Raw genomic sequence first — 12,329 nt, forward strand, 5'->3', positions numbered from 1 at the left:
TATAATTGAATATGTATGATATACATGATGATGAGGGCTTAAAAGATCACCAGATTAATTGGACTGTGTATTTGATTTATTCAAACAATTTTAAAATGTATTTGATATCTTTTCTCAAATTTTTATAAGGAATTTGAATATTAGAAAATAATCTAATATTTTTTTCCTATGAAATTAAGAAACACATGAATATACATTAAAAATCTGAGTCTAATGTCATTTTGGAAGGATCATAGTTTAAAGTAAGAATAAAATCTGAAATAATACCCTAGAAAAAGGGACATTTTTATAAGAAAAAAATCTATCTAATTACACAAACATATGTCAATCACTCTATATATAGTTGAAATAATTATATTTTTCTCACTAATTAATAATCTTGCATTAAATTTCAAGTCAGATTCACCGTTCGTTCAGATTTCAATATATATATATATATATATATAGTACCAAATACATTCTAAAAATACAAATACATAAGGAAAAAGGTGAGAGAGAATTAGTATATCTAATATACATGTGAATCACGTTTGAATACAATGTATATGAAACAGATTACATTAATAATTCGTCTGTATCTGAATACATTAAATATATGTATATGATGGATTAAATATAGTAGGGAAGATAATTTCGAAAATTAAAGTGAATACATTAAATATATAAGTATATAGGATGAAGTAAATATAGTAGGGAATATAATTTCGAAAACTAAAGTGAAACACGTAATTAAACCTTAAACAAGTGGGATTTGCCAAATCCATATTACCGACATGCCCAATTGTCACGAAAATGTATTTAATTAATACTAATACATATAAGCATCCACGTGGAAAATGAGAAAGTAAGTGCTAGCACAAGATAACTTAGCATGCACCCTCTCTCTTTCACAAGTGGAATCAAAACAAAACAAAACAAAAACATTTTGCAGCTGTTATAAGAAAGCTATACACATTAGCTTCCAATTACAGTTTTCACGCCTCCTCGCTTCATTGGCCTATCGCCGCCGCTTATACTCGCCGTCCGATCGCCGGAGATTCATCCAACCTTAAGTTATCCAACCGTAGAGTCAGTTGTTTTTTGTTTTTTTTGGTTGGGGGTTTAGATGGCGAAGAAGAGGAAGTCTTTGGCATCGAGTATCGATGAGGTGGATCGAACTATGTACTCAACGTTTTGTAGCGCAGCGAATTCGCTTTCACAGCTTTATAGTCAGGCTTTGAATCAACAGAAGCTTTCATTTCAGGCCGGTGAACGACATGGATTGGTATTTATTTATATGTTTTTGTTTAATTAAGTAATTAATTGTAAATATATGTTAATTTTTTTTTTTGTTTTTGTAACCCTTTATGTTTACATTTGATTGATTAAGCAAAAGAGTTGTTTTTATTAATGCTGATATTATGGAATTGTTGTTTCTGTGTATTTTTGAGACTTGAGGGTTTAGTGTGAAGAATTTATGATATATGTATATTGTGTAAACCTCAATACCGAATCTATCTCTATCCAGAGTGTAACAGTGGGGTTTTCAGCTTTTCGAACCCTTAACCTCATGGTTGAAGATGGAGGTCCCTATCAGATGATTCACTATGCTATTCCCAGTTGTCATGATTGTTTATTTTTGGATAATAAATCCGAGTGAACTGGCCTAACCCCAATCGGCCCACAGGTTTGGAATTCAGGGAAGTATGAGTCTGCCCCTTTACCTGCCCACCTAAATACTAGTCTCCTTGTCATTAGCCCTGAACAGGAGCCCCTAGGACACCTCACTTGTCGAGAAATGTGCATTTCAATTAACTTTAGTAATGTTGTTTGAATATGCGGTTAATAAGTGAATAATAGCCTAAGAGGGACTCAATTTCTCTTCATTCTGGTATTTAAGAGTAGGAACTGGTTTGTATCTGAATGATTCAGCTCTAAATGTTTTGAACCCTTGCTAATATGGGAGAGCTTATGTGTGGTATGAATGATGGGGCTAAGTTCTTTGTTTAGTTGTTTTCAGTGTGTCTTCTCTTCTCTATAGGAATTCTATTGATGTCTGCAATTGTTATATGGTTAAGCACAATTAGACAACTGTCATGTAAAAATCTTGCACTAATAGCCTCACTTCCTTTTTTGAGACAGTGACTAATAGCCTCATTTCTTGATGATAGCTAATGCCCCTTGGTCACATTTAGATATTTATTATTTTTTGGACAATAATATCATCTGGTCCAGTCCAAGGTTGTCTTAAAAAGTATGGTGTCATGTTAGGTTAGACAAATGCTTGTTCTTAGCTTGAGTTGTATGTGTCATGTCTATGCCAACTCATACTTCTTCATTCTCTGGCTTAAAAAAGATTCTTTGAGTCTTTGTTGTGGGGCTTTATAAGGTACATTTGGTCTAATTTTGCAGTTTCTACTGGCAACCAAAAGTTATCTGTTTTCTGGAGTATCTATAGAACACTGAATAGAAAGTGACAAGAAATTGGTTGCTTCCGTTGGTTCAAGAGTTTTCAAATTGGTTTGTTGTTCTCTTTGCAGATTTTTCTTCTTCCAACACCAAATTCTCAAACTTTTGAAGTTTGTCACGCTCAGTGATTACAGTTTGTATCCAAATATTAGAATGATTGAGCTCGACATTGTGAAAACTATATTTATTGATTTGATCTCTTTCGGAACCCATATTGCAGGCTTGTATAGCCTCGCCTTTGCCAGTTGCATGAAGTAAGAGTTCATTGATTGGCTTAAGGCAAACAACGAGAGTACTAATCATTGTTGTGAGTACTTTTAGATAGGTACTTGAGAAGACCAAACCACAAGAACTACTTGTACGTGGGGTTTTCCCCCTGTAATTGATGAAATTATTCCTTGATTAAACAAGAGGAAGGAAGGAGTGTCTGGCTAATGTATACGTGAAGACACGTGGGGAGGAGTATGGAAGGGAAAAGCATGCACCTGATGCACTCAGTTGGAATGCTTGCAAGAAAGGGATTAAAAAGAACAAAACAAAAGTAGCTTGAAGAAGCAAAGCCGGATATTATAGGTAGCAGGGAAAAGAAGAAAGGTGAACAATTTCTGAATGCTTAGGATAGCTTTTTGTTGACTCTTAAGTAATGGATGGCTGGAGGTGAACAATTTCTACATGCTAAGGATAGCTTTTTGTTGAAGACACCAAGTAATGGGCGACTGGAGATGGAAGAGGTTGTTGGAAAATCCCTAAATGCTAAATTTGTACATCAGATTGCCTTGGCCATAGCATAAAATAAGAGGTCATTGATTGGTTTTGATGTGAAGAATGAAAATAATAACTAGACATCAATTGAATTTTACCGATCAAAAATGGAACATCTATAGAATTTGGATAGGCAGCTCTGAATGCGAACCAACAAGAGAAGGATAAAAGGTAGAAGGCAATTGGTAGACAGCTAATAGAAGGAAAGAAGCAGTGGGTGATTGATATACATGAAGAGGTATGTTTGTGCAGAAACAGGCAGAGGTTTTAGAGAAGTTGGGGGAGGAGTAGAAGTGGAAAGCATGCACATTATGCGCTCAAGTGGAATGATTCCCTTGAAAGAAAGGGCTAGAGAAGAACCAAAATATAAGTCCTTACCCCCCACCCCCCACCCCAAAAAAGAAAGAGAAGAGAAGAGCCAAATAGAAGCATCTAAGAAGCAAAGGTAAAGGATAAGGATGGATAACAGGGAAAAGAAGAATGATGAAAAAGCACTAAATACTTAGGACTAGTTACTGAACGCACTGACAAATGGGAGACAGGAGATTGGAAGCGTGTAAGTTGGGAAAGCCCCTAAATGCTAAGGTTATATGTCATTGTCCTTGTCGCTAGTTTGACATAAGAGAGTATTCATCAACTTTAATAGCTTTTAGATAAACAAGTGATAATCCATTCATGTGATATACATGAAGGTTATGTGTTGTGCTGAAAGAAGCTGAGGCTTAGAGAAGTTGGAGGAGGAGTATGGTAGGGAAAAACATGCATGGGATGCTTTATCAAAAAAAAAAACAAAAAAACATGCATGGGATGCCCTTAGCTGGGATAATCCCTCAAATCAAACACAATATTATTTTATGCAAAATTTTATGTTGAGATTATTTTCTTAAGACTTCCAACCAAAAGACCCGAAAATGCTAAAGGAATCTTTAGCTCCCAGGAAAGGGTAGTGTGGAAAGAAATATGGTACAGAGTAAAGAGTGTTAGAAGAAGAAAGAAGAAAGGGGGAAAACTTTAAATGTTAAACGATGCTTGTGTAGGTCCTTGGATGCTAATCGCTGTGCTAGCCAGTACATTTTTCTTCAACCCCATCATCTGGAACAGAACTTTAGCTCATTTAAGTGATAGAACTTGATTGTAGCGAAATACATATAATCATAACAAATTCAGTTTGAAAATCTGTTTGGGTCGAATAGCATCTTAGGATGCATCAACAAAATTAGGATTCAAAACATTAATACCTCAGTTTTTTTTTTTTGTTTTAGATTGGACTTGGTGATAACTGATAATTATTTCCCAAATTTACAATATAGTTATGCCTTTAATCTAGCTACGAACGTGCAAGTACATATTGTTTCTAAGCTTTCATTATTATTTTATTTTTAACTGATTTCTAAGCTTTTATTATGCCTTGTGCTTATTAAGGTTTTATGATGTTTTTGCTGTTAGACATTTTGCTTTGTTATGTTTTAAAGTGAATGATCTAGTTAGGTTGTGGAGGTTTAGTTTCCAATGAATTGTGAGATTTATTTTTGACCTTATACAACATGTCTTTATAGGAGAAAATGTATCAATGGATCTTGAGGCAACAAGAGGGAGGATCCAGAGTAACAACTGCTGACATGATGAACTACCTTCAGGTTCTCTTGGCTAACTTTTAAGTTGATTTCTTTGATTTATCTTTCATGTTATATGCTGTGGAGTTCTTTTATCTGCTAAGAAAATAGCTCGTGAGATTTGTTCTTTGGTTAGGAGCAGTATGATCCATGATAGCGAGATGTTTGAGGTGTTCTAGTCCATCGATCTCTATTTAAGCTCAGTTTCCTTTCATAGAGAAAACTCATCCCTTTTCCACTGGAAAGTGGGTAGACCCAGGATTTGATCTTCTTGGGGGATTCAAAACTAAAATGACTGATTATTATTAGAATAAGAAAGGGAGGCCTGATGCATGAAGCATCCCACGTTCACACAGGGTTCAGGAGGGACCACGCCCAAAGGGAATAAGAATGGTGGAAAAATTCTTGATGAAATAGAGAAGATATAGAAACTGACCTGAACTTTCATTCGGCGCACAAACTACTCAGTTCATAGAATCTGCCAATCTGGTGACTCACTGTTTCACCGTTGCTCACCAGGGTGTGGCCTCTTAGCTATCCTCCTTTCAGAGTTTGTATGCTTGAAATGCATCAGTTTTATGCTCCCACCTTATCCCAGTTATTTCTATTCCTCCACTAGAAGTAACAGAATTCATATATTCACTGGAAAGTTCCCAACTTACACTTTTATTCACAATTCTGTGACCTTTACCTACCAGATAGTAGGGCATATATAATATGCTTAGCATCCAAATTGAATTCTTTTGTGGTAATTCTTTTCTGATAAGGAATGTAGTTCTTCTTAATCTTACTCAACATTCCTCGTCGTGAAATTCCACGAAATGATGATCAACACTACGTTTTGTACTATTGTGTGTTCTCAATTGAGAATACCTCTTGCATTATGGTGCTTTCCTTTATCAAAGAAATTACACTTTTCTTGATAATCGAGAAATCTCCGAGGGCACGATGCACAATTAGATACTCGGAGGTAAATAGTCCGCCCTTCTACTATTCATCACTTAAATACCAGGCATTTGTCTACGAAAAACCTGCGTCGTGCGGCCAATGACAAATGCCAGGCATTCTACTATTCATGTAGTAATTGATATGGTATGGAAATTTGGACCAGAAGAAGATTTGAGACAGCTACCATTCAAGCTACTTATGATTAAAATCTGATTTTCTTCAGTTACGATTTATAGACTTGTGTTATTTATAAGAAAAATGATTTGTATAAGTGCTTCTCGTGCTTACCTTCTAATTCTCTCCATTTGCCTATTTTTAGTTGAAGAGTACATGTGCATGTCTTATTTAAATTTAGCACAAAATTTATCAGGTACTGAAAAGATGGTCTTTTTATAATACTATTAAAATCTTTTTGCAAGTAATTCGGGAGATCATAAGTTGCCAGTTTTAAAAAAATGTAGTTCGTGAGATCATGCATCTTTGAATCCTTGTTATAATGGAAAAATAGTACCCTAGTTGATGATAGTTTCCTGTATTCTGTGTGTGAGAAGCTGATTTCATACTGTGCTGATACTGAATTGAAAATTATGTGGAGGTTGCAAACATTTTTTCCTTATTTTTCCGGTTTTCATCCTTTTCTAGTTTCTATCTTCAGTGAATGATTGGTCATAATAATCTGAGACATCCTCCTACTTTTTCTACATTTGATATGTATGTTGTTTGTCCGAATGTGCATTTACTGATCTTATCTGAAAGTGCATTTAACTTGTCAGTCGGAACTGGACTATAGTGGAGAGGACCATTCAATGTCGCCTAGACCACCGCAGAACCAACATTCTCAACCAATGCATTTTGCAAATTCAGGCTTCCCAGTCTCTTCAGGCTCAATTGGTGTAGCAGCTCCAGGACATGGTGTACGATCAGATCATGATCCGCAATCGAAGAATTATGTTTTCTCAAATGCTCTTTCAAGCCCTGTTCGGCAAAGCCTGCAGAATTATCAAGTTGCTCAAGGAGGTTACTTTTCAAACAACGTTCAGCCTTCAAATGGAGCAAGAAACAACGAAACGAACCTCCACCACCAAAATAGGGAGTCCAATAGCTATAACTCAGCTGATGCGTCCATGGATATGCATTCTGATAGCCCTGGTCATGATTTTACTTACTGAAGTAGTCTGTAAATAGAATGTTTCTGGAGTTGCTTCTTGTCATGCCGTGGTATTCAAGCAGCAAGTTCAGGTTGATTGATTGTCGTGTGTAGCAGCTGTTGTCAGGGAGAAAATGCCGTTATTGAATTGGCTGTTTGATTCAGAGATTAAAAGGTGCGTTCGTGTTGGCTCGTAAATCATCATTCTGTTGACATGCACATGTGCTCTTGCGTAAAATGTAACGTGATGGGCACAATACTTGCTGAATACACTGTTGTTTCTGTTGAATTAGTTAGTTCTTTTCGATCTTCTATGATGTTTATGGAGTATAACTTTAGTAGGGTATAAATATATATAGATATATGATTGCGCTCATTTGTTGTGACTTGTGACGTTCGATTGCATATGTTCTTTTTTTTTCAAATTGACATACTCTGCATCTTTGCCTCAGCTCAGACCCTTACACTCTTTTCCACGCTTGAAGGCTCATTTAGGGTGTGTTTGGTATGGAATGTGGATATGTTTTAGAAAAAATATTCTTCAAGAACGCAAGTTCCTAAACCTAAAAATGAGAAAAATGACTTTCCTTATCGAAGTAGGTGAATTAAGTTGCATGAGTAACATTCCAAGTTCATTGTCTCATTTCCACCCACTCAATGCCCCTCCAATCCTCGCCCCTTGATCATCTCACCTCCACCACCCCCGAATCCCCACCCTATCCCATCTCCATAGTGTTTTGTTAGATGATATATAAATGTCTACAAGTTTTCTCACATTCCTTCCCCAGTGTCATTTGCTTGGTGTTCACGCCAAGCAAATGAATGCAACACACCTTGTTGATAGTCGGTTGGATCTTGATTCCCCACCTTGTAATTTTCTCCTCATTTATCTTTCCCATGTATAATACAAAATTTTAAAATGTATGAAGCAATTTTTAGTTCCATCAACTCACAGTGTGCTATTTTTGTTATAGATGACCCCCCTTAATGTCTTTTATCAATCAAACACTTGTTAAAGAGGAAATTGAACGAGTGATAAATGAAGACAAAGAATGGTTGTACACAAATTTCTTCCTCACATATCAAATGGTATGACATATATAGAAGAAGAAAAAAGGAACTAGAATGATTTATACCAAAATGTTTACTTAGATGGACTTTTTTTTAATATTAATAATCCAGTTTTTGAAAGAGGATGATTTTAACACACCAAATTCAGATGTTGTGAGCTCTTATTCCTCTCATCACGATTCAAAATTATTTTTATTAAGTCGGCAGCAACGCAAATACATAATCTTCCATCAGCGGTATGAGTAGAAATTACTATCTGTTAGACGTTTTGTCTTGATTTTCTTATCATATCTGCAATTATTAGCTTACGGATGAGGTTCTGTTATTTTGATCCACACTATCAGTATGCCAGTCTATCACAATGGTTGGTCGATGAACAAGGCTTGACATGGGCATGTCGGCACAAATCACAATTATACAAAGCTAAAGCTAGAAATGAAGATAAAAAAGGGAAATAAAAGAGTGGGGGGTCCAAATTCCAAATTTCTATATAGGTGCTATTTGCAAAAACAAGTAGGGTCTAAGAGTAAACCACATAATCAAGTTGGTGCACCACCAAAGGAGGTGATCAGTGGATGAGGTGGATGAGGCTGCCTCTTTCTTAATCAGGGGTTTCAGGCTCGAATCCTGAATATGAAAAATTCTAGATAGGGAGCGCTACCTCCCAAATGGAATTCGAATTAGTTGGACTTCAGTGTGGATATCAAACACCGTGTGGAAAACCCAAAAAAAAAATTAAGTTGGTGCTATATACAAGGTGGAATCCCATGCAACTTGTTTGCACTTTTATGAGTCTATACATGAAAAATTGATTGATGTATGCCAATTTGGTCTTCTTGATGTTGAATTTTCTTGGAACCTTTTTACTTAATAACATTTGTCACATGCTGTATTGCCCCACTGCTACTATTTAGCTTAGAAAGATCAAAATTCTCAATCTTGAAAAAGTGTAAATGGAGACAAACTGGAAGAGATGTGGCTTTTCAATTAATTTACTGCTAAACCTTTTTTTTTTTTTGACAAACTTTTTACACTTTAAACAAATAAAATTTGCTTCCATTTCTAAAGGTAATTGAGCCTCTTTTTAATTACAACTAAAAATATTTGTAATACTTCTTGAGAATATGCTTCTCTTTGCCTTTCCTTTCTCTAACATCCATGAACTTCAAGTGGAGTTGGTGTTCAAATGATAATTTTAAGAGTTAAAAAGTTGTTCACAAATAGGATCATTAGGCATGTGACATGAAGCATAAGCCTAAGATACTTGTAGTGGAAAGTGATAAATGCCCATTATAATGTTAAATTAATTCTTAATTATTCTTATGTTAAAATTTCATAATATGTAGTATACAATATTTATGCTACGTAATATTAAAAGATATATATATATATATTAATGATGTTTTTGGTTAGGCGAGATCAACCATATAAATCTTGTATTTGTCTTTGTTTAGTTCTATTATTCATATACTTTAAAATTGTTAGATTATAGAACCTATTGTAACTCACATTATTGCTATGAAAGAAACGGATCTTGAATCTAATTCAACTTCAAAAGCCGAAAGTTAACTCATGTGGTGAGAGGAGTATCTAAGATCATATAACAAGGTCAAGACACTTGATTATACTCCACATCACTGATGTGGGACACAACATCCCCAAACGTCGACATAGGTAAATAAGAATTAGACTATTAGAGTGGTTCTGACGCTATACCATATGTTAGAAAAAAAATAAACTTTGATTTTAATTCAACCACAAAAACTAGCTCATGATTAGGTAAAGAGACGAAGACACCCACACTCCACCAAATTCTTATTATTTCTTAGTTGAAGTTTCTATATTGATTTTTTTCTTTCTTTTATGAATGTTATAATTAACTCCTAATTATTTGTCATGCCGACCTCTTTGATAGTTTGTCCATTATCTCTCGTCTAACTCAATTATTTAACTGTATGACTATTGTGATTTGTGATGGAGAGAGAAAGGAGGAATACCACCTTCCTTTACCATCTGATGATTGAAAATAAAGTGCTTCCAAGTATACAATTATTAGAATTATTCAAGACGTATTTACGACGTAATTAATAGAGAACTTGACCATCAAATTTATGAAAACTTATTTGTTACGTTATGAGAAAGGGAGATCAAAGAAGTATGAAGTAGATATACGAATTAAACAACGATAGCGGATCTTAAGAGACGGAAGAAAAGGTGAGCTTGATCAATCAACTATTTATATAAGTTTAAACAAATGTGATTTCAAATAATGTTTGATAATTCTGTGAAAATGGATTTTGAGTAACATGCGTGCTAGATTTCTGGTTAGTAATTAAACAGATTGTCTCGTCTATGGCAAATTACAAAAACTTTTTTTCCTTCTACTTTCATTCAGTGTTTGATATTCGCTTTGAAGTCTGACTAATTTAGATTTGTTGCAGAGAAATTCCACTATATATATATATGGTTTTTCTATTTTTTACAAAATATGTTTTACAACTTTAGTATATGGAATTTATGTGTCCCCATTTAGCTGTCAATTAAAGTAGGGCTTTCTCTAGCTTTTGACCTATTGATATACTTCCTCCGTTTAAAAAAGAGTGAACTCTTTTCCTTTTTAGCCAATTTCAAAAAGAATTTCTTTTTTGGTAACATTTTAATTTCAGTTTTCTACGTAGCATGTTTAAAGCTACAAGATTGAAGGGTAATTTAGTACATTTGACATAACTTTAATTTAGGACAACAAGATTCAAAAGTCTTCTTTATTTTCTTAAACTCTGTGTCAAGTCAAACCAGGTCACTCTTTGTGAAACGGAGGGAGTACAACATTTGTCTCCTAAAAGTTAACAGTATCATGTACTTCAGGTTATTCATTAATTAATAAACTTTGTACTACTAATTGTCAAATTAGTCAAGAAGAAGAAGAAAAAATATCTACAAGTACTAGGTTATTGATAAAAAAATCTAAATTACTAATTAGATGGTCAATATTATTAATGATTTGATTTATCCAAAATTGTTTTCAACTTTTTCCTAGGACTTCATCCATCCTTACCAACTACTCTAAGATAATAAAAAAATTTATTGCTCCCTCCTCCCTTTTTTAAATGATTTTTTAGTCTGTTTAAAATAATTCAAAATAATACTCCTATGTCATTTTTTAAAATTAAAATGTTTCTTTTCTCGTTTTGAACTTTGCTATAATAAATTGTGTGAGCAACTTCATGAAAAAGCCTTTCAACTACACTTCTCGAAAACAAAGACAAAAGGATGATATATATACTCAAATGGCCACTTTAATTAATGTAATTAATCAAATTTTTAAATGATGTGTCACACACCTTAGAAAGACCTTTAAAATAGATTGGAGGGAGTATATATTTTTTTTTCATATGGTTGTTGCATGATTATTGAGGATTACTTCCACTTGACTTGACACACTCTAAAAGTAATAATAAAAAATTATTATATCACCCCTAAATAATATACTAAGTTATTTTACTCATTGAAATACGGATTGAAAATACTCCCTCTATTGATCACTTTTACTTATTCACTATAAATATTAAAATAATGACAATTTTTACTTGTCCAGATTAAAAAATCAAGAGATAATTACTACTCCCTCCGTCCAACAATAGTTGTCCACTATACTGTTTTGGGATGTCCAACAATACTCCTTCGTTCATTTTTATATGTCATCCTTACGATAAAAGTTGATCAATAATACTTGTCATTTCATAAAATCAATGCATAAATTATAATATTTTTTCTATTAAAAGCTATTTTTTAAAATCAATCTAAAAGGGCTCTAAATTTAGAAACTCGATAATTAGTTATCTCTTAATTTTTTAAACTTAAAAATAAATTTATTTTTAATATAATAAACAAATAAAAATAAGCGGAGGAAATAATTGCTTTTGAAAATTTAGTGATTCTTGTGTGATGCATTGAATTTTGCAAGTTGGAGAATTGATGTTGTCAAGAAGTAAGCTTTGGTCAAAGCTTAGTTCTCGAGACTCATACTTTGACTTTAATTTCCAATAAGATCTCTAATATTTAGAGAACCTCAAAAATTATTTTACCTGATTAAATTCTAAAATTACATTTATATTATAAAGTTATGCTATTTTTTTAATACATGAATTACTCTTTTCAACCAACATAAAACACTACAGAAATGCTCCACTGCATTAATGACCCAAAATTGCTACCACCAAAATGCAGCAGAGCCATATGTATCAACCGCTCTTGATTAAAAGTTTTGAATTTAAATTTTTAAAAATAATAATCGTCTTTAATAGGATTTGTTTTATTTTTAAAGTGAAACTTTCTTTATG

General features: G+C 33.6%; 1 protein-coding gene across 1 annotated transcript; it reads left to right on the forward strand.

Annotated features, from left to right (window-relative positions):
• The first annotated feature begins 932 nt into the window (after window positions 1–932).
• Window positions 933–7,294, forward strand: LOC125834144 (uncharacterized). Its single transcript, XM_049513336.1, has 3 exons — window positions 933–1,264; window positions 4,767–4,847; window positions 6,545–7,294. Exons 1-3 carry the CDS (start codon window positions 1,106–1,108, stop codon window positions 6,938–6,940), a joined length of 636 nt encoding a protein of 211 aa, XP_049369293.1. The 5' UTR covers window positions 933–1,105; the 3' UTR covers window positions 6,941–7,294.
• Window positions 7,295–12,329: the final 5,035 nt, after the last annotated feature.

The sequence above is a fragment of the Solanum verrucosum genome, unplaced genomic scaffold (genome assembly GCF_900185275.1).
Source record: "Solanum verrucosum unplaced genomic scaffold, falcon-dt-bn FXZP01000108.1, whole genome shotgun sequence".
Classification (NCBI taxonomy): Eukaryota; Viridiplantae; Streptophyta; class Magnoliopsida; order Solanales; family Solanaceae; genus Solanum; species Solanum verrucosum.